We start from the raw sequence: 23,061 nt of genomic DNA, 5'->3' as shown, positions 1-23,061 counted from the left end.
GGCTTTCCTCTGGCGGAGCCCCTGGCTGATGGGCTGGTCTCGTCTTAGCCCCGCCCCAACTCTAGCCTCGTGCTTCCGGGCTGCCTGCCCGATAATTGGCCGCAGCAGGGACAGCGGGCCGCGGATTGGCTGGGCTCAGCGGCGGGTTGAGCAACTGGAGTGAGGGGAGCAGTCGGGCCAAAGATGGCGGCCGCCGAGGGTCCCGGCGGCGACGGCGAGCTGTGGCAGAGCTGGCTCCCTAACCACGTCGTGTTCTCGCGGCTGCGGGAAGGACTGAAAAACCAGAGCCCAGCCGAGGCTGAGAAGCCGGCCTCTTCATCACTGCCCTCGTCGCCGCCGCCGCCGCCGCCGTTGCTAACGAGAAACCTGGTGTTAGGCCTCGGCGGGGAGCTCTTCCTGTGGGATGCAGACGGCAGCTCCTTCTTGGTCGTGCGCCTCCGGGGCCTCAGCGGCGCCGGGGAGGAGTCCTCCCTCTCCCAGTACCAGGTACGGCCGGGCTGAGGGTGGAAATGACCCGCCGCTGAGATCTGAGCTGGTCTTTCGGTTCCCTTGCCATCCCGGCTATTTTCCGTCTTCCGGTAGATGCGCTGTTTAAGGGTGGGCAGACGTCCGGCTTCGGGTGGGAAGGTCTCTCTTCCTTATTTCATTCTCCTCCCGCATGGCCGCATAACCTGTTAGAGCCTGTCTTTCCGTATCTCTCATTCCTTCGACAAATGGTTGTTGACTCCAGCCACTGTGCCCGACGCTGTTATAGGAACTCGTGCTCTCGAGGTGCTTCAGTCCCTCGGGTCTGGGAGGAGGGGAAGGACCATGGAATAATCAATAAAATATCAGTGAGGCAGGTGCTCTGGAGAAAAACACAGCAGGATAAGGGGATGGGGAGTCTGGGTGCGCTTGCTGTTTTTAGTAGGTTGGTCCTGAGAAACCTATTTCTAGACGTGACGCTCATAAAGTAATAGGGATCATCCTAAGCTTTCTCTTGGGCTTATTGCGAGCCTCATGTCGGGTAATAGATTTGAGAGCGCCAAGTTTGGTGCCTGCCATGGAGGAGGAATTCCCTCTTAATTCTTTCTTTTTCCATTTAGAAAGTTAGGCCATCCCCAAAGTTGGAAGGGATTTTTGTTTTTGATAAGCCAGCAGCGTGTGAAAGTGGGTGTGATCAGAAAGTATTCCCCACTTGCTGTAATCCGACAGTACTTTGTGGAAATGTTTACTTATAATAAATGAGTACTCTTCTTTGAGAGATTAAAAAATCGAAAACCTTGGCAGCCATCCTAATGTGTGCCGTTGTCTGATTCGTGTTGATGAGAAATTATTTGAATTTTAAAAGGTGCTAGCAGTGTTTCTGCAGTTCTGAAAATAGGTCACAAGTCTACAGTCTACTTACAGTAAAATATCAGTTTACAGGAGTAAGTGTCAGATGCTCAGCACGCAGTATTCTGATAGCACACGACATCACTGTGCAGCACCTGGCACATCATGATGAATTATTCATGCTCGTTTGTTGTCTGTCTTCTTTTCAAGATTGTAAGCACCAAGGCAGGAGCCATGTCTGCCTTGCTTATTTTTGTGTTTCTGGTACTTCACAGAGTACCTGGAATGTATAAGCTCTCAGTAAATAGTGGTGACTGTCTGAATGACCCTCAGTCCTCCAGAATCTCCAAAACTTGGAGGAGGCAAGAAAGCAGCTTAGCATGAGTTGCATCGTAACCATTAGCAAAAGCATGAGTAGTGACTTTAAAAACAAAAGAAAACAACAACAAAAAGCCCTAAATACGGTGATTATCACGAGTGATCTAAGGCGATTAGATTGTATGTATAGCGGAAGAAAGGTGGCCTCTGATTTGAGATGTACTGTCAAAATTAAGTAGAAAGAACTTGGGGGTTGAGAAGATAGGAAAGAACTGCCAACAGGAGGAAAAACAGTTTGATTAGAATCAGCAAAGGGCGGCTGAAAAAAAACAAAACAAGACTTAACGTCAATAACAATTAATAGAGATCTTCTTATGTTCAGAACAGTCTTGTCTAAAAGGATTTTGGCTTAGGGTGATTCTCCATACATAAGGATAAGCAATACATTGGGAATCTTATGGTTTATTACTGAAAGTAGAAAGGGAAAAAAAGGGAATTTGACACGGTCATGAGAGAAGAAATAGGAAGTACTAGTAGAAGAAGGGAATTGTTTTGAGAGCATATGATGCCGAGACAAACAGCTTATCAGAACCCCCTGAAAATATCACTATTCCATTTTAATCTGCGTGGGCAAAGCAGCGTTTTACCTCCTGCAGGAGCTCTTCAAGCCATTCTTTGTCTTATTGTACTATTTCTAATATAAAATAGTAATTATCATTTATTAACACTTGTGAGTTCTTCATTTCTCTCTTCACCAAAGCATATATTGAGAGTCAGTGAGCAATATGCCATATACTTTGCTAAAGATACAGAGAGGAAAGAGATCTCAAGTAATTCATAGTTAGTTGTGTGGGATGAGCAAGTAAAAGGATAATTAGAATACAGAGTGGTAAGAACTATCATAGAATTGTCCAGAGTATAGGAATACAGAAAGATGCATTTATCCCTGGCCAGAAGATCAGGGCTATTTTCTTGGGAGGAAAGTGCGTAGAAGCTGAGTCTCCAAGGATGTGTTAGGCAGCTAAAAATGGAAAACGACGGCATTGCAGGAGAGGAACAGTTGTGCAGAGACACAGAGGCATAACAAAGCCCGATGATTTTCCAGAAATACAAGTTAATCTGATTGGCGTGTGAAGTACAAGTGGGGAACGTTGGAGAGTTGAGACTGAAGTGGTAGGCTGGAGCTTGATCATAAAAAGGGAAACTATGTGTAGTATTTATTTATCAAGGTAGGGAAATTTGATACATTTTATATAACATTCCAATCAAAATGGTTAAAAATATTTCTTCAGTTAATGGCCCAAGTGTTAGTACTTATCCAGAATGCTTCATTATCCTACAGTTAGAGAAAACTAAAGCAGTACTGTGCTTCCAAGTAACTGCCACATATATTTACATTAAAATTAACTCTTTTGACCAGTTTGCTTTAATTTCCAGAGATTGCTTTGCATAAATCCACCTCTGTTTGAAATCTATCAAGTCTTGTTAAGTCCAACGCAACATCACGTAGCACTTATAGGAATAAAAGGAATTATGGTATTAGAATTACCTAAAAGATGGGGGAAGAATTCTGAATTTGAAGGTGGAAAATCAACAGTGAATTGTAGGTAAGTCATATTTTCATTTAGTGTTTATCTGTATAATTTGTAATACATGTAGAAAATTGTACAAGACCAGTAGTTTTAAAGGTATGTTTACTGTGCTACTATTGAAACATCAGGGTACTCCAGATGGTCTGCATGTTCGCTTCTTGTGATGATAATGTTTATAGCATATGTGTGATTGTACTTTTATTCTGCCTGAATTGTCACATTGCTGTCTCATTGGAAGTCAGGCTATTTTTTCAAGTAGGTAGAAATAAGATTTTTTTTTTGAGGAAGATTAACCCTGAGCTAACATCTGCTGCCAATCCTCCTCTTTTTTTTTTTTTTTGCTGAGGAAGACTGGGCCTGAGCTAACATCTGTGCCCATCTTCCTCTACTTTATATGTGGGATGCCTGCCACAGAATGGCTTGATAAGTGGTGCGTAGGTCCACATCTGGGATCCGAGCTGGTGAACCCCGGGCCACTGAAGCAGAGCATGCGGACCTAACCACTATGCCACTGGGCCAGCCCCTAGAAATAAGATTTTTTAAAAGCAGTTATTACCTATGAGCCAGACAGTTTGCACATAAGTTTAACTAAGTTGTTTTTTTCTGTATTATTTTCTTTTTCAACAAATCCAGAAAAGTGCAAGTCTGAAAGATCTACTGAAATGAATATAAGGTAGAAACCCACCTTTAGCTCCACAACTTATAGGTTAGGTCCCCTGAAAATGTTTCCTTTTGAAATCTCTGTTTCCTCGTTTCCACAGTAGGAATGATAATATCTGCCCTGGAGTTTCCCTACAAGATTACTAAAAGGATCACATAAGGTGCTACGTCTAAAATCCCTTGTGAAGTACAGTATAAAATACCCCACAATTTAGAAAGCATTTTTATTTCGATTCTTTGATACTGATTGAATAGATGCTTTGAATGCTCTCTCAGCAAGATTTAAGAGAAAGAAATTTGAAGGAAAGAAGAGCAAAGAGTATTAAAATAGACTTTCCTTTAGAAGGTTTTTCATGCAAGCTCTACAAAGTGTTTTGGGAAATTGTCGTCTTTGTTTCAGCACCACTCCGATTGCTGAGAGGTTCTTCACCAGCTCTGCCTCTCTGACTCTTAAGCACGCTGCCTGGTATCCGAGTGAAATGCTGGATCCCCACGTGGTGCTGCTGACGTCAGACAATGTCATCAGGTGCAGTTTATTTTTACCTCTTGGAGCTTTGTGAGTGGGAAGGTTCTGTTTCTACTTAGTTCACAGCTGAAGGTACCGCTAAATGGGTCATTGGAATTTGGAATACTTGGTCTGATGGCTCTTGTAACCCATTCTCAGTCATGGGAGAATCGTCTAAGTGCTCTAACTTACATGTCTTAGTTACTGCTATCCCTCTCAACTGCTCCCCCGTCTCTAGGCTCTCCGTTCCTAATCTGACCTCTAAGTACTGTTAAAATAATCTTGCTAAAACTGTTTTCATTATGTCCCTCTTTTGGAGGCAGGTTAGCATAGGGGAAAGAGAATATAATGGGGAATTGAGAGATTTGAATTCTTGTCCCAGTGCCACATCTGTCTTTGAGGTTTTAACTCCTTTTTAGGGAAGCCTCAGTTTCCAGTTTGTAAAATGAGCAGGTTTGTTTTGATAATTTCTAAAGCTCCTTCCAGGTTTTGCACTGTATGATTAAATACTCTAATCCTACAGAGATTTCTATTATTAGTTCACTTTCTGGATCTGCCTTATATAAAAAGTTTATTTAGACTGACTGAGGTACAAATACCTCCAGTTTTTTGTTTGTTTTTTGTTTTTCTTGAGGAAGATCAGCCCTGAGCTAACATCTGCCACCAATCCTCCTCTTTTTGCTGGGGAAGATTGGCCCTGAGGCAGCATCCATGCACAACTTCCTCTATTTTTTAATATGTGTGACGCCTGCCACGGCATGGCTTGACAAGCGGTGTGTAGGTCCGCACCTGGGCTCCAAACCAGTGAACCCCCGGCCAGCAAAGCAGAGCGTGGGAACTTAACCACTGCGCCAGCAGGCCGGCCCTGCCTCCAGTTTGATGTTTCCTGATCACTACTTTTAACTGTGCTCTACTAAGTCTTCCTTCCCTGCTGAATGCTTGATCCCTTAATGGCAACGTCTGCAGATCTCATAGCTTCCGGTTACTTTTACTTATTAAAACTTAGTCTGTCCACTTTAAAACTGATCTCAATTTCAATCTCAACCCCATCACAGGTCAGACTCTGAAATGAGTGGAGAGGGCATGATCTGCTCTTTGACTCTTCTTTTCATCTCAGTACCTAGAGGAGGAGGAGAAGTGTAAGGAGGGAGGCTGCCTTCTCCTTCCTCTGGGTCTAACTCCTTTAGAGTGCGAGCAGGGAGAATGGGATAGCTGAGGCAGACATCTTACCTGACTGGTTGTCTGTCAGTGATGGGGGCCGCGGGGCAGCATGTCCTTGATCCTGGTTTGATCTAGTTCCATCTGCTGCTAGTGGCCCCCACCGATGTGGTAGTCTCTGCACACATGGTGTGTGTGTCTTCGGGGGCAGTGTTTAGGCTCCAGCTCCCTCCATCACTGCAGAGCTCTGTCTCCCATTGGTTCTGTCAGCTCTCCATGTCTTCAACTTGGTATCTCCTGCCTTCTCACCCTAAGTGTTGTGGTCTTTCAGACGGACCCATGGTAACTGCTGAGGTCCTTTTCCCTGTCCTCCAAGGGCCACAGAGAACTGGGCGTACTATACCATAGTCCTTTCCTATGCTGCTCCAGCCTACCTCCTTCAGAAATTTCCATATGAGAAGTAGATACCATATAGTGTTCACATGCCCCGAGCCCTAGGATATGACATATCAGGTTCACCCAAGGATTCCCTTACCTTGGTGGCCTGTAGTTTTCTGCAGCACATCTAACATTCAGCTAGGAATTGAGATACCCATCTCCCCTTATTATAGATACCCCTAATCTGGCTTAGTTTCTCTTAGAGCCTTCCCTGCCTACCCATTTGGCTTTGGATTTAGGGGTAAAGAAGAAGGGAATACCCTCCCATTACAAACATTGTACTGTTCTCCCAAGGACTCTTGACACTCTCCCTCTTCATCTTCCTTTTATATGTGCTGGAAGAGGAGATGGTGGGGAGAGAGCATAGGGCTAGATCTTCCTCATGTTAGCCCCCAAAGGCCGTATCTGGCCTTAGTTATTGAAGGTTCTTTTTAAAATACGGGGTATTCTCTTTTCCTAAACTTTGGACCCTGTTGACAATTTGGGGGTAACAAGAAATTCCCACTCAATGCATTTGTTTTTTCTTTTGCTAGTCCTCATTACAATATATACTGTCTAGTACTTATGTGTATTTTGAAGTCAGTAACACTTGTAGGCATGTAGGAAGACCACAATGAATGTGTGTTCAATTGGGTCAAATTTGCATTAAAAACATTTATTAAATGGCATTTAATTGATAATGGAACAAACTAAGTTTAAAAATTCTTAGTGGGGTCAGACAAAATAAGTGATTAATTTGATGAAGACTTTATGATAATGATACTGCTGCCTTTTGGAAACTTCTTTCTCCTTTTAATGATAGCCGTATAGACTTTGAAAATTTAAGTTATTTTAAGTTAAAATGATTTTGGTAAAAATTTTTTTCCAGTTTTATACTTCCCCTTGAGAAAATTGGGATGACATGATATTGTGTCTTTATATAATAAAAACATATAGATTTGAGGCTAAATGTCACTCACTCTGCCAGCCAGTTGGTATATAAAGAAGAGTGAGGTGTGGTCCCTTCTCCGATGAGATCTGGTGTCTAATAGGCAGAGACAGATGGGTATAATAGAAGGGAAGCTGAGGAAAGCTGGAAGATTTCGGGGCAATGGTGAGATGACTAGATAAGGTGCCTATGGCTAAGGACTTGGGATGAGAGAGACAAAGGTGCAATCGTATGGAGTAGGCCGATAAAGAATTTTGGTAAGGATAGAGAATATTTCTTCAGGTCCCAAGGAAATCTTCCTGTTAAAAGCTACTTTGTCAGTAACAGCAAGATCTTTGGCAAAGAAGTGCTTTTGATAACTGGTAGGAAAATTCTCAAGAACTGACTAGTTGGAGACAAAAGGGCAATTTTGGGAAAAGAAAGAGAATTTTAAGTGCTGGCTCTCTTCTCTTTTGATTGCTAGAATTTACTCTCTACGTGAGCCCCAGACACCCACTAAGGTCATTGTACTTTCAGAAGCAGAAGAGGAAAGTCTAACACTCAATAAAGGGTAAGTTTTTATTCATGAATTTTTAAAATTAGTTTATTGGGATTATAAATGCAATTTTAACAGCGGTTGCAAGGTTTTCCAGAGATGACTTTAGCATGCTTTTGGTTTTGTGAGAAGTAAACAAGAGAAGGCAATGTGAATAAGTGACAAGAAATTACAAATCTGCATGTCACTATAACTACCAGCTTGATCTTTTTTCAAGAAAGTTCTAAAATGTGAGTGGTTGAAACTTATTCCCTGTTGTATCTTGAACGACAGAATGAATTATAACATTGCAAAATTACGGAAAGGGTGAGCGTGTGGGGCTGGAGGCCTACCTGCTGTTTGCTCAGTGTGGATAGGTAGATTGCTGAACCAGCACAGCATCTAGTATGCCAGAACCTGCAGTGGGACTTAGATGGCCCTTCGCATTCTCCTGTGACCCTGGCTTCTTTTATGTTTTCTTACCCACTACAGGGACAAGTTCCTGGCTACTTTGACCACTAACAGAATCACCCTTTGAACTCACAAACCCCATTCCTCTGGCCTCCTGATCAGTCTTTCTGGTGATTACCACACGATCACCCACAGCGTGTGCATATAGAGTGAAGCTTTTAGCAGCAGTATTTCTGGAAGTTCCATTTAGTTCTTTTCATGTCTCTGTGGTGGTCATATCTAATAGTCTTGTTTATTTTTGTTTTTCTAACCTTTATTCCTCGGAATATTTTATATATAGCTATTCTGTATTTGACAGTTTCAGTATCTAAGTCCTGGGGGTAGGGGGTGGGGGTCTAAATCTGTATTTGTTCTTCCTCCTGACCCACAACCATAGTGGCTTCCTCTTGTGATTGCTGATCTCTAACTATGAACTTATGTTTACATGATCTTAATATTTGGGAATATTGAGAACTGCAGTGGGGGTCTGTTCCTTTAAAGAGGATTTCTCATCTGCTTCTGCCAGGAATCAGAGGTTGCCACTGACCTGGGACCACTTTAATTCTCTTTGATAGTCCCAGAACTGAAAGTTTGAGTTAAATAATTTTAATGTCTTATGGTACCAGTTGCTTAAGTTCCAGTGCATCCATCTCCACAGTGGGGAAATACTTGCCTGTGGGAGTTGATAGGCCCTGTTCTGGTGTCGGGGCGTTTTCTCCCTGCTGTGTGTCTCCGTAGCTTATCAGCCTCCTTTTGACAGACGCGTCTGGATGTGAGGCTGTGGAGCAAATGCAGTTGTGAAGAGCGTTGGCTGTGGCATCCACACCCGTGTGTTCTAAGCTCAGCCCTGCCACTTGTCAGCTGTGGCATCTGGGCAAGTTATTCAATGCACTAAGCCTCATTTCCATGACTGTATGTTCCATGACTTTAAAAAGTAGCAATAGTGTTCATTTATTAGGATTATTGTACAGAATAAATGAGATCATGCCTAAAAAGTGCTTAGCATGGGTCACAGCGCAGAGTAAGTACTCATTAATTGATACCTATATCATTATTAGAAATATTACTATATTTGTTAAGTTTTGATGGCTTTGAAGTCTTTTACGTCTCTTTAACTTAACTTCTGTGTCTCTTTGTCCCATTCATTGTCTTGATTTTTGAGTTTAACTCAGGCAGTTCTTTTATTCTGGGTTTTGAGATTCCTCGTTTTTTTTGCTTCCTGATACCATATACCTTTCCATGTGATAAAGAAACTAAGATACGGTACTTAAAATACTTCAGAATGATGTTGACTCTCAACTATATGAAATTGTGATTTTACTATACTCATATTCATTAACTTTGTGTTAAACTGGAATCTTTTGAGATTACCAATGATACTAAATTTTAAAATATAAAAACAGCATGTTTTATCATTTGTCTTTCCTGATTATAAAGGTAATGTATATTTATTATAGAAAATTGGGAAAACTACAGAAAAATATTAAGTAGAAAATGAAATCTTTTGTAATCTCCTGTAGTGTATCCTCAGTATAGCAGCCAGAGTGATACTTTTAGTATAAATCAGATCATTCTACTTTCCTGCTCTCCACAGCCCACTGATCTCTCAGAGTCTTTACCGTGGCCTGCGAGGGCCTACAGGTGTGCCCCTGACTGCCCCTCTCCAGCTGCGTTCCTCCCTCTGTGCCCTGGCTCTCTGAGCTCCAGCTGCCTTGGCCTCCTTGCCATGCCTCGGGCAGCATCACCCACCTTCCCACCTTAGAGTCTTCACCTGCGTGCTTCCCTCTGCCTCAGTTGCTCCTTCCCCAGGTAACCACAGACCTCTCCCTCCCTCCCTTCCTTCAAATCTTTGCTCAAGTGTCGCCTTAGCAGCCCTTCCCAGACCACCTAGTCTCAAGTAGCGCCTCCATCAGTACCCTCTTACCGCACCTTATTTTCTTCATAACGTTGTTTTCTGACTTGGTGTTGTCTGTTTGTTTCTTCTCTGTTCTTGTCCATCTCTCTCACGAGAGGGAGGGCCTTTGTTTAGTTCACCGATACATTCCCAGGACCCTGCGGTAGTGCCTGGCACAGAGTAGGTATTAGTAAATATTTGTGGAACGACTGCATCCCACTGCTCAGAGATAGCTATTGATGTTTTCAGGTGTTTTCTTCCTGTTTCTTTTTTGTGTTTATGCATGTCTATATGTGTATATTTTACTATTTGTGTATCTGTATACTTAAACTATGTAAAATTAAAGTCGCACTGTATAATTTTACGGCCTTCTTTCATTTAATTTTGTAAGAATTTTACAGTGTTGTTTAACATTTTTCGTTTTTTATCTTCTCCACTGAATACAAATTTTATCCCTACCTCCTGTTATTGGACATTTTGTTTTTGTTTTCAACAAATTTTTAAATCTCTTTTCAGAAGGGCATATACCGCATCTCTAGGAGAGACAGCAGTTGCATTTGACTTTGGGCCATTGGCAGCAGTCCCGAAGAATGTATTTGGACAAAAGGGCAAAGATGAAGTAGTGGCATACCCACTGTACATCTTATATGAGAATGGGGAGACTTTCCTTACATATGTTAGTCTGTTACACAGGTAAGTTGAGGAGGTAACCCACCCGAAATGAAAACCCAGCTGGGTTGCAGTATAGACTGTCATAGTTGGACCTGGCATCCATGTTTTTGAGTTTGTGGAAGTGTTGCAGCCTTTCAATACTTGGCTTGCATATTTTGGAGAAAGAGTTGGTATGTATGCTTTGACCTTTCATTTCCTCATATTATTTGGGTAAGTTCCACAGAATTCTTGGATAATCACTTCAGGTAAGACTGGATTTGTTTTCACAAAGTCTAGTCAATCAAAAAAGTATTTATTTTGTATCTTATATGAACAAGGCACCATTGGGATGGTTAGACATGATGATCTGGTATCTTATGTCCCAGTTGTGGAGGAAAGACATATGTACACCTGAAAAGATAATTGGCCATACCACATTATTGTTACGCAGGCAGTAAGGATCCAGAGGAAGCAGAGAGCATTCTGACCGAAGAAGTTCAGGGAATTTTCAGAGAAGGACTGATGTCATGTGGTACTTAAAGATCTAATGCAGGATTAAATGAAGCTTCAAGGAAGGGTAAAACCATGTTAGTCACAAGGGCAGCATGAAGTAGAGTATGAAAACAAGAAATGCGAGTGTCATTCCAAGTTCACTGGTGAGACATTCGGGACTAGGGTGGAAGATTCAGGTAGGCGGCATTAAATGCTAAAGCTAGAAGTATCTTCCCAGGGAGAATTTGGTGGAGTTAAACACCTAGTTAAGGAAGCTGGAGTCTTGTCTGTAGGAATAGGGTAGTAGGAAGCCAGGGATGGTGTCCAAACTGAAGGATAAGACAATTGGTTAGGGAATGGAGTGGGGCAGAGAGACTTTTAAAAAAGCTGTTGCAAAATTTAGCTTACCATCTACAAGAGTTTAAACCAGGGAGGTTGTAATACAAAGGGAGAGGTGAACACAGTAGGTACTACAAGGAAGGAGCAATAAGATTCAGTTACTGATAAGGGAGTGAGCCATTAACAGAAACATTCAGGTCAGGAAGGGCAGCTAATTTTTGGGGAAGATTTGTTACTACAAATGGTCAATTTGACACTGTATTGGACCATTAAAGTGGAAATATTCCATGGACAGTTGGAAATACAGTACTGGAAAGAAGATGAAGAAGGTAAAAATAAAGAAATAATAATCATCTGTCATGGCGAGAGAGTTAATAGAGGATAAGAATTTTGGGAAAGTTTGTAACTAGGGAGGCATAAGGCCAAAGGCTGAACATTGTAGTTTATTCATTTATAAATCAACCTGACAGATATTTATGCAGAGCCCACTCTGTAACAGGAGATGGGAGTATGAGATGGAAGGCAAGTTCCCTGCTGTGTGGTTCCTTGTCTCCCAGAAAGTCATACAACAAACCAGTAACTGTAGTACAGTGTGGTGCTCAAGGAATCACAGGGTGCTGCAGAGTGGGACAGAACAAATGCTGAGGCCTGCCTGTCTCGGAAGACCGAGAAGATGGTAATACGAAAGCTTGGGCCTAAAGCATTCACTAGGTAGAAATGGGAGCAGAAGCGGTTCCAGGAGAGAGAAGAGAGTACGCAAAATGGTAAAGATGAGAAAGATGAAAGAGCTTGACAGATTGCAGAACGGTGAGGGTTCGCTATCAATTGCATTCTCCTTGACAGAAATCTTCTCTGCCTTTCACACATGATCTCTCTTGAGAGGCTGTTGTTGTAATGTTGTCACCCTCCCTTACTCTTCCTCCCGGCCTTCATTTGTCCACACTGTAGTCTGCCTAGTAACTTTAGCCCCAAACCTGAAAGTCGTCTTCTGTATCCTCTTACATACAGTTCAGTCCCAAAATTCTATTGATTTTACCATGAAAATTTCTTGAATGTATGCACCCTTCTCTCCATTCCCCTGTCCTTGCTTCAGACCCTCAACCATCTTCTGCCTAGTTTATTGTTCTCTTAGATAGTTGCTCTGAATCCCGTTTTGGTCCTCTCCATGTCATCCTCCTCACTACTGCTCACTAGCAGATCAATCTTAGTAAAGTGAAGCTCCGTCACTCTTGATTTAAACCTCTAGTGACACACTGTCACCCAGCAGATTAGACTCTGAGCACTTTAACATGGCACATGAGACCATCTACTTCATAAGCCAGTCCTGAATATCTGCCTGGCTACTTTTCTGTTGCCTTAGACTTTGAACTTTGCCTCCCGTTATACTAAGCTAAGTTTCCTTCCTCTTAGTTTTCTGTCTTTCATGCCTCCAGAGCTTTCTATGTGCTGCTCCCTAGCTTGGAATGTTCACCACTCCTTCCCAGAATATACTCTTTCCTCATTGATTTATTTATACACCTCACTTTCTTTGTACCTTTCTGTGTTCCTTTGTATCCTGTAAATCCTTGCATCATTACACTTACCACATGGTATAGTGATTCTAGTTAAATGTTCATTTCCCCAACTAAACTGTCACTTCCTTCAGAGTGTCATCTAGCACTCAATAAATTTATCTGTCTAAGTCTAATCCAGTTACATATGTGGCTGTGAAGCCCTGAAGATAAGCTATATTTCAGAAGGAAAGATTTGGGACTCATCAGTTTATAGGTAGTAGTTAAAACCAGGCATAGTTTAATATGTTCTCCTATAAGTTTGTATCTTGAAAATGGAAGAGGGCTTACAACAAAATCTTGGAAACCTTCAATATTTAAGAGACAGAAATTAGAAAAGGACATTAGAAAGGTGTGTTCAGAGAGACAGGAAGAGAGAACTAGGGGAAAGAATTGTTAGAGAACCTAAGGGTGTTAAGAAGCGGTCATTGTTAACCAGTGATAAATGCAGCAGGAGGTCAAGTTCAGTGCCTTTTGGATTTAGTACCTGGAATCTCATTGGTGGTCTTTGCCAGAGAGGAGCTTCTGTGGCGTGGTGAAGGCATAAACCATAGTAAATTTAGGGCAGGGTGTTCCAGCCCCTACACTGTTGATGCTGGAGCTGAGGAGTTCTGTATTGTAGAGGCTGTCCTGTGGGGGAATGTTTAGCAGTGTTTCTGGCCTCTAGACACCAGTACTCCCCCCTCCCCCTGACCCCCCAGTTGTAACAACTAAAAATGTCTTCAGGTATTGCCAGTGTCCCCTCAGGTGCAAAATTATCTCCAGTTGAGAAACCAGGGAGGTAGAAATTGAGTGGGAAAGCGAAAAAGTGGAGACATTGGGAATATACTATCTTTTTGATTAGGGTGTGATAGCTGGAGAAGGGCAAAGGCCAAAAGGGGTTTGAAGTGATGGGCACGGGTATCTTCTGTCAACATTTCCCAAATGTGTTTTCACTCTTTCTTTAGCCCTGGGAATATTGGAAAGCTCTTAGGTCCACTGCCCATGCATCCTGCAGCTGAAGATAACTATGGTTACGATGCTTGTGCTATACTCTGCTTGCCCTGTGTCCCCAACATCTTAGTGATTGCTACTGAATCAGGAATGCTGTATCACTGTGTTGTGCTGGAAGGGGAAGAAGAAGATGACCAAACAGTAAGTTAGGCTAGCGTGGGTATATTTGTATCTCCAACACCTAGTGTAGTTCCTGGACCAGTATGACTGCTTCTTAATTTATGAGGAATTCTAGTTTATATCTGGGACTTCTGTGTATTTCGAACATTAAACACTTAAAGTTAATTGAACCCCACCTACAAATCTAAATGGGAAGAAGTTAGCAGGTGCCCAGCTTACTTGGGCACCCTGCATATTTCTTTTTGAACTCTAAATTGCAGTCCTCAGTGACAGATAGAACCTTCGGCTCACCGCATTGGCCCTTCTCGTAACTTGTTTACTCGCATCTTCCTAAAAGGAGAGAGGCCTTTTTTCTAAGAATAACGAGGCACTGTTAGAATAAGCGGTGGAATTAAGAAGAATTTGAAAATACTATTTGATGTAGCTTTTTGCTTCTGTTTTTAATTGTGCACATTTCCAAATCAACATGAAAGAGTAAAATTACAATGCTTTTTTTACAGTCAGAAAAGTCCTGGGATTCCAGGGCCGACCTCATTCCTTCTCTGTATGTGTTTGAGTGTGTTGAGTTGGAGCTTGCCCTGAAACTGGCATCTGGAGAGGATGAGCCCTTTGATTCTGACTTTTCTTGTCCAATCAAACTTCACAGAGGTAAAGTATTCACTGAAGCAGTTCTTTTATCCCATCATATGGATACTGAGACTATCAGAGACGTCCCCGTGTCACTGATCTGCTCTGTGGCTCCAGCCTTTACAAAGTTGACTGTTCTTTTGGCCTTTTAGTCACTATGTTCCATGTCAGGTCCAAGAAAGACTGAGCAAATCTCCCAGGTTTTAAGATAGTGGTCTTCAGTCTGGATCCACTCAGATTTATAATAGTGAACTCTTCCTGATCCAGTCCAAAGTAGGTTTCATGATTCACTTACTTAAGTGTATGCAAACTTAAACCAAATTATAACGCACTGACATTAAAATAGCTCTAAAACGTCTTTTGTCATTTTAGAACACACTATCTTGTTATTCCCAGACCCAGTTGTAATGTTGTCCTTTTTATCTTTTTCTCTTTTGTTGTAACTTACCTGGGTTGGTACCACATCCTTCTGGCAGCTTCTCTCTGTTCATCTAGGGAGCTCTTGGATAAAATGCCGAGAATCGAAGGATCTTTTGTTCAGACACAGAGTGGCTGAGTGGAAGGGTTTGTGGCCAGGAGTCTGTAGTGTCCTGGATTTGAGTTAGCGCTTTAACAGTAATAGGTTCTGTAGTATTGGGCATTTACTCAACCTCTCAGGGCTTCAGTTTTCTCATCTGAAAACAACAGGGATAACAGATGATTTCTAAGGTCCCCTCTAACTCAGAGATCCTGTACTCCTATTTGCCCTCCCCGCTTTCTCAGAGTCTCCTCTAGAATCTTGTCGTCTTCCCTGTGCAGAATGAGGAACAAAAGCTTACTTAGTCTGGAAGAGTTTGGTGCGCCTCTCCTACTTTTCCTGTCTAGTCCTATTATAGTGCTGTTAGCCAGGTAGGGTGCGTAGGTTTGATAACAATGGCTTCAGTTCTACTAAAGTATAGCCAAAAGATTTAAGGGGATAGTGGTCCTTATATAATAAACCAGCAAAGTGAACTCGTCGGGCCTGTCTAGTTGAACAGTGTTTGGGGATATATAGTCTTAATCTTAAGTCTCAGAACCTTGCTTTGTAGATGAGGGAATTGAGACCTAGTGAGGTAAAGTGACATAAACTAATTGATTTCCTTGTACAGATAAGTGTATCTTTGGAAAATCTTGAATGTAGGCATTTTTATCTTAGTTTTTCTAATAAGAGTTAACATTTTCACATGTGAAACTAATAAACTTTTGACTCATTCATAGTTGTATTTAAGGCATATTACAATAACTGAAACATAACTGGATTTTAGATGATATAAGTGAAATGGCTACCATGAAACATGTGGGGGGTGTCTAGCAAATTCCCTACTTCTGTTACTAATGTTGCTTCCATTTCATAACAGACTTCTGTTATATCTCAGTATTAAGATTTTTCTGTTGACTTCAGCACTAAACACATTTTGAAAAGCCATTTTAAACAATGGTAGACCTAATGAGATGGTTTGAACCTTACATTAAGTGTCAAGTGTGGCCAAATGAAAGAAACTTTTCAATATTTTCTTATTCAAAGAGATGACTGCCATAGACCAGGAATTTTTATAGCATAATGCTATTTTCAGAGGTGTTATGCAGAACCCCAGCATATAAAATAGATAAAAATAATGTAACATCTACTTTATAACATTTACTTACTATAAGTTCATAGTAAGAAAGTGAGGCTGTTAGATAAAAGAAAAATTTAATTTAGGGTGACAATTGTCATCTTAAATCAGCTTTAGTATATACATTATTTCTTTATCTTGTTTTAATTGTTTGTTTTAAAAATCCTGAGTCACAGAGATAAATATTTATAAATAATAATAGCTATTCAAGATTATTCAAGATCTCACCTTTTAGTCTCAGGGTAGTCTTACGGATACTAGGGCTCAAAGGAAATATAGACATTTTCATTAAGATTATGTAACAGCTACTCACATTTCTTAGTATAAATATAAATGATTGTCACACAAAAATTGTATCCAAAACTTAAATTGTCTGTAAGTCAGCGTTATCAAGACAAGCAAAACTTCACCTTTCACCCCTGGCTTACTGTCCTCTGACTGAACTGTTCAGTCCCCTAAGCAGTGGTCCTGAAGTCTGTTTTGGTACCTGTGCTGCAGCAGTTTCCTGTGAGTACATGTGTGCAAGCATAGGTTTCCTACGGAGCCATGACCTGTCTTCGTCACCATTTGATTTTGAAGAACTGTGAATAAAGGCATAGAGGCAGACAGGCATAAATGAGTTACTTGACAGCAAGTGTTTATGTTTTGGTGAATTCTATTGTGTTAATATTTAGGAAATAACATACTTGGATTATGTTTATTAATTATGCTTTTTAAAATGTTTATAATATATTTGGAAATTGAATTCACATTTTAAAATTTGAAAACCCCTGACCTAGTGCCACAGCATGAAGGTGCTGGAGACCTTCCATCAGCAAACATGCCTGTGGGCTACTGGGCTGAATTCTTTCAGTTTTCTAATGGCAACTTTTATGTCATTACTGACTCCCTCTGCAGATCCCAAGTGTCCCTCGAGATACCACTGCACTCACGAAGCTGGCGTGCATAGTGTTGGGCTAACGTGGATTCATAAACTTCACAAATTTCTTGGATCAGGTGAGTTTTCTGAGCTTTTCAGTGTTTCACAGGTTCTATCAAAAAGTAGTTTGGAATAGAAAAAAATAGAGAAAATCAATGAAACCACAAGTGGGTTCTTTGAAAAGACTGACAAACCTTTAGCTAAACTGACCAAGAAATGAAAAAGAGAAGGCTCAAATTACTACAATTAAGAATGAAAGAGGGGTTATTACTACTGACCTCACAGAAATATGGAAGATCATAAGAGAATAGCATGAACACCTATGTGCCAGTTAGATAATCTAGATGAAATGGACAAATTCCTAGAAAGACAAACTACTGAAACTGACTAAAGAAGAAATAGAAAATTTGAATAGACCTGTAACAAGTAAAGAGTCTGAATCAGTAATCAAAAAACTACCCAAAAATAAAAGCTCAGAACAAGATGGCTTCACATCTAAAGAATTTATACCAATTCTTCACAAGCTCTTCCAAGAAATAGAAGAAGAGGAAACACTTCCCAACTCACTCTGTGAGGTCAGTATTACCCTGATACTAAAACCAGACAAAGATGTCGAAGAAAACTATGGACAACTATCTCTTATGAATATAGATGCAAAATATCCTCAACAGAAGACTAGCAAACCAAATCCAGCAACATATAAAAAGGATTGTACACCATGACCAAGTGGGAGTCATCTCAGGGATGCAAGGTTAATTTAACATCCAGAACTAATTAATGTCTTACACCATATCGGCAGAATAAAGGACAAAAATCATATGATCATCTCAGTAGACACAGAAAAAGCATTTAAGAAAATCCAACAGCCTTTTGTGTTAAAAACACTCAACAAACTAGTAAGAGAAAAGAACTTCCTCAAACTGACAAAAGGCACCTATGAAAAACCCACAGCTAACACCATACCTGATGGTGAAAGACCAAGTGCTTTCTGTATTAGCTTCTCTTGCTGCTGTAACAATCATCACAAACTTAGTGGCTTAAAACCAGATATCTGTTATCTTACAGTTCCGTGGGGCAGAAGTCCTCGAATGGCCTCACTGGGCAGAGAGTGTTCCTTCTGGAGGCTCGAGGGGAGAATCCATTTCCTAGCCTTTTCCAGCTTCTGCCACCTTCCTTTGCATATAGCCCCTTCCTCCATCATCAGAGCCAGCAGTGATTGGACGAGTTGAGACCTTCTCACCTTGTATCACTTTAGCTTTCTTTGTTGCTTCCCTCTTTCACTTTTAAGGGCCTACCCAGATGATCCAGGATAATCCCGTATCTCGGAGACATATGATGGGCAACTTTAATCCCATCTTCAATCTTTATTCCCTTTGCCATGTAACTAAAGATGTTCACCGGTTCTGGGGATTCGAACACAGGTAGGTGTCTTTGGGGAGTTCATTATTCTGCCTACTACATTCCTCCCAGTGGTCCCCAAAGATTCACATCTGACCCACATGCAAAATACATTGATCTTAGCATCACTATAGCAACACGAAGAATAAAATCTCATCTAAATCTCATGAGCTCAAAAGTCCCCAATCTCATGGTCCAAATCATCTAAATCAAATATGGGTAAGACTCTGATTATAATCTCCCCTGGGGCAAAATCCCTCTCTATCTGTGGACCTCTAAAACTAGAAAACAAGTTATCTGCTCCCAGAACACAACGGTGGGACAGGCATAGGTATCAGTTATAGACTCCAGTTCAAAGGGGAGAAAAGGAAAAGGAAAAAGGAACCATAGGTCCCAAGCAATTTCAAAATCCAGATTCTGCTAGGTTTCAAGGCCTCGTGATAATCTTCTGGGCTTGCAGCTCGGCCCTCTGAGTAATCCATTTTGCAGGAAAGGTAGCATTTGTAGAATAGTTTTTATTAGTCTGTTTCCTGCCTGTAGAATTGTGGAGGTAGAACAGCCTCTCTCATCCTTTCTCTGATCCTTTCAGTCCAAGCCGGCAGTGTTTCTGTGGGCACAAAATTCTCAAGAAATGGGGCCAGCCCCATGGCCGAGTGGTTAAGTTCACGCACTCCGCTTCGACGGCCCAGGGTTTCACCCGTTCGGATCCTGTGTGCGGATATGGCACCGCTCGTCAGGCCATGCTGAGGTGGCGTCCTACATGCCACAACTAGAAGGACCCACAACTAAAATATGCAACTAAGTACGGGGGGGATTTGGGGAGAAAAAGTAGGGGAAAAAAAAAAAAGATTGGCAACAGTTGTTAGCTCAGGTGCCAATGTTTAAAAAAAAAATTCTCAAGAAGTTTTAGGTCTCCTGTGTCTACCATGAGGACTCACTCTAGCAGACAAGAGGTTCCTCCACACAGCTTTCCTAGATAATCCCATCTCTAGTTTTTGGCTTCTGCTGAGATGAAGGATCTAAGTCACATTCTTAATCTCTTCAGAGAGCCTTTTGTGTGACCTTTTGATCTTTCTGAGGTCTTAACAAAAGATTGAGCAGCCACACCAGTGGCTTTTTCTCTAAAACTTACTTTCCTGACAGTGAATCTCTTAATTTTAGCATCTTTTGCCATCCAGATAGGCTGGGAATTTCCCAAATCATCAAGCTTTTTTTTATTTTTGTTTAACAGTTCTTCCCTCAATTATATTTTTCCTTACATTTTACTATAATTAGCAAGAAGAAATCAGGCCATTTCTTTAAACCCTTTGCTTGGAAATCTCCTCAGCTAAATGTCCAATTTAGCTGTTTACAAATTCTGCCTTCCACACTTTCCCCTTAAGATCAGGAACAAAAGGATGTCTGCTTTTGCCAGTTCTAATCAGCATTGTAGTGGAGGTTCTAGACAGGGAAATTCACCAATAAAATGCAGTAAAAGACATCAGATTGGAAAGAAAGAAGTAAAACTATCTCTGTACTCTGACAACATGATCTTTTATGTAGTAAATCATAGAGGACCCACTAAAAAACTATTTAAACTAAGACATGAGTGCAGAGAGGCTGCAGAGATTCGAGATCAATAGACAAATAGCTGTTCTGTTTCCATACAGTAGCAACGAACTGCCTCAAAGGAAATTAAGGAAACAATTCTATTTATAACAGCATCAAAACAAATGAAATATTCAGAAATGAATTTAACAAAAGAAGCGCCAAACATACTCTTAAAACTACAAAACATTGAAAGAAATAAAAAGAAGAGGCCTAAATAAATGAAAAAACATCCCAAGTACATGGATCAGAAAATTTAATATTGTTAAATGGCAGTCTTCCCCAAACTGATGTACAGACCCGATGCAATCCCTGTCGTAATTCTAACTGGCTTCTTTGCAGAAATTGACAAACTGATCCTAATGTTCATATGAAGTAGCAAGTGACCTAGAGTAGCCAAAATAATCTTAAAAAACAAGAACAAAGTTGGAGGTCCCACACTTGCCAATTTCAAAACTTATTACACAGGTGTGGTAAGCAAGACACTCTGATATTGGCATAAGGATATACATAGAGGTTAACGAAATAGAATTGAGTCCAGAAATATACCTTTACACTTACAGTTGATTGGTTTCGACAAGGGTGCCAAAACAGTTCAGTAGGGGAAAGAATAGTCTTTTCAGCAAATGGTGCTGGGACAGGTGTCCATGCACGTGCAGAAGAATGAAATTGGACCTCTACTTCACATCATACAGCAAAATGAACTCAAACTGGATCAGAGACCTAAATATAAGAAGTAAAACTCTAGAACTACTAGAAGAAAACACTGTCACAAAAGTGAAAAGACAACCCACAGAATGGGAGTAAATATTGGCAAATCATCTATCTGATAATGGACTTGTATCTAGAATATATAAACAACTCTTAGAACTCAATAATAAAAGAATAAATAGCCCAATTTAAAAAATGGACAAAGGATTTGAATAAACATTGTTCCATTGATGATATACAGATAGCCAATAAGCACATGAAAACATGTTCAGTATTATTAGGCATGGAAATGAGATTCCACTTCACCCCCACTAAAATGGCTAAAATCAAGAAAGATGATGATAAGTGTTGGCAAGGATGTGGAAAAATGGGGACCCCTGCATACACTGCTTATGGAATGGTAAAATTAGTGTAGCCACTTTGGGAAAATAGTCTGGCAGTTCCTCAAGTGATTAACATAGAGTAACCAGTGAGCAGTTCCACTCCTGAGTATATACCGAAGAGAAATGAAAACATATGTCGACATAAAAACTTGTAAACAAATGTTCATAGCAGCCAAGTAGCCCAGTGTCCATCAACTGATGATTAGATAAAAAACTTGTGGGATATCCACACAATGGAATATTATTCAACAACAGAAAGAAATGAAGGACTGACGTGATACGACATGGATGAATCTTGAAAACATGCTAAGTGAAAGAAGCCAGTCACAAACAACTACAGGTTGTATGATTCCTTTTATAGAAGAGGTCAGAATAGGCAAGTCCACAGAGACAGAAGGTAGGTTAGTGCTTGTTGCCTGGATCTGTGGCAATTGGCAGAGACTAAGGAGTGGTCGCTAACTGGTATGGGGGTTTCTTTTGGGGAAGTGAAAATATTCTAAATTTTTTGTGGTGATGGTTGTACAGTTCTTTGAATCTACTAAAAACCCACTGAATTGTATACTTTAAATGGGTGAGTTACGTGATATTGTGAAGTACATTTCAAAAAACTGTTCTAAAAATAAAATTGGGTGAGGAAGAGACTGGAAGGGAATGATTTCTGGGATTGTTGTCCTTAGTGAAACATTTCTGCATTAAGAAATTTGACCAAGGAAAATGCACTTTCCTTCTTGGGGCAGAAATCTAGACCCCTGTGGAAAGGAGACTTCTGTGTCAGAAAGGCCTACTCCTTAAGAAGCACTGGGCTGAGACAGGAGCTTAATTGCATGTAACTAATATTGTCAGCATTTTAATTGAGAGACTTTTGTCTAAGCGTCAAGTACCTTATATAATGTGCTCCTTTGTAGATGAAGAAGATAAGGACAGTTTGCAGGAACTTGCTACGGAGCAGAAATGCTTTGTTGAACACATCCTCTGTACGAAGCCCTTGCCGTGCAGGTGAGGACCTGCCTCCCTTGTATCCACAGATAACACTTGCTCGTTTCAGTAATTCTGATACATGTATGTACATTACACTCGCGTGAAGACATGAGACTTCGCCCCTAAGCGTGTCAGTTCATCAGATGTTCATCAGAAGTTCTCCCCTGCTTCAGGGCCACTCCACACTGTGTCCTCTGTCTGGAAGGTATTTCCCTAGTCGCAGCCCCGGTTTGCTGCCTTCACTTAGCTAACTCTCTTTCTTTCTGATCTTAATGTCAGTTCTTCAGAGGGGGTTTCCTTGATTCCCCAGTCTAACTTAGAGTTGTTCTATTCTTTTTCTTTGCAGCACATACTACAATTGATGTTTGTGTTTGTTTAATGTCCGTCACTACTACAAGTATATGTTTCATGAGGGCAGAGACCGTGTGTGTGTGTTTCGTACTGTACACTGTCGCCTCGTGTCTGTGTACTCAGTGTCCGACAGAGCACCTAGGAGATACTGAGTATATATGTGATGAGTGGAATAAAGGGACTGTCTACAATGACTCCTGGGTTCCTCCCTGGGATAACTGAGGTGTGGTACCCTTCAGAAAAAATGGGCACAGAGGAGAAAGAGTGGATTTGGGAAGAGAGAAGGCGAGTTGTTGGGGGCACTTGGAGTTCTCTGTTCCTATAGGACATCGAAGTGCAGGTGCCCAGTAGGCAGTGGACATGGAGGTGTGCAGTTTGGAGGGGTCTGGGCTAAGACGGTCTGCGTGTGGGAACTGTCAGGACTGGAGCCCTGGCTCTGGTGAAGGTCACCCAGGAGAGGGCCTAGAATGAGTAGAGGAGACCTGAGATAAGAGTCTTGAGCAACATTTTCATAGAAGCAGTGAGTGGAGGAAGAGGAGCCCGGTCCAGGAAGGAGA

The 23,061-nt window shown here is 41.2% G+C and overlaps 1 protein-coding gene and 1 long non-coding RNA gene across 3 annotated transcripts in view; one reads left to right on the top strand and one right to left on the bottom strand.

Moving 5' to 3' along the window:
* The first annotated feature begins 183 nt into the window (after positions 1-183).
* NUP88 (nucleoporin 88) overlaps positions 184-23,061 on the top strand; it is a 28,407-nt gene continuing 5,529 nt past the window's right edge. For both annotated transcript variants that reach the window (XM_044744428.2, XM_014832563.3), the window contains exons 1-9: positions 184-486; positions 3,070-3,239; positions 4,285-4,410; positions 7,377-7,463; positions 10,288-10,464; positions 13,751-13,937; positions 14,417-14,564; positions 17,075-17,173; positions 22,081-22,171. In XM_044744428.2, coding sequence (XP_044600363.1) covers positions 184-486; positions 3,070-3,239; positions 4,285-4,410; positions 7,377-7,463; positions 10,288-10,464; positions 13,751-13,937; positions 14,417-14,564; positions 17,075-17,173; positions 22,081-22,171 — 1,388 coding nt within the window. The remainder of the gene's footprint in view (positions 487-3,069; positions 3,240-4,284; positions 4,411-7,376; positions 7,464-10,287; positions 10,465-13,750; positions 13,938-14,416; positions 14,565-17,074; positions 17,174-22,080; positions 22,172-23,061) is intronic.
* LOC123275970 (uncharacterized) lies at positions 15,088-22,186 on the bottom strand. Its single transcript, XR_006512159.2, has 3 exons — positions 22,057-22,186; positions 16,665-16,758; positions 15,088-15,217 (listed from the first exon to the last, which is right to left on the bottom strand). It is a non-coding gene; the product is annotated as an uncharacterized lncRNA (long non-coding RNA).

The sequence above is a fragment of the Equus asinus genome, chromosome 13 (genome assembly GCF_041296235.1).
Source record: "Equus asinus isolate D_3611 breed Donkey chromosome 13, EquAss-T2T_v2, whole genome shotgun sequence".
Lineage (NCBI taxonomy): Eukaryota > Metazoa > Chordata > Mammalia > Perissodactyla > Equidae > Equus > Equus asinus.
This window is presented reverse-complemented; position numbering and strand designations above follow the sequence as displayed.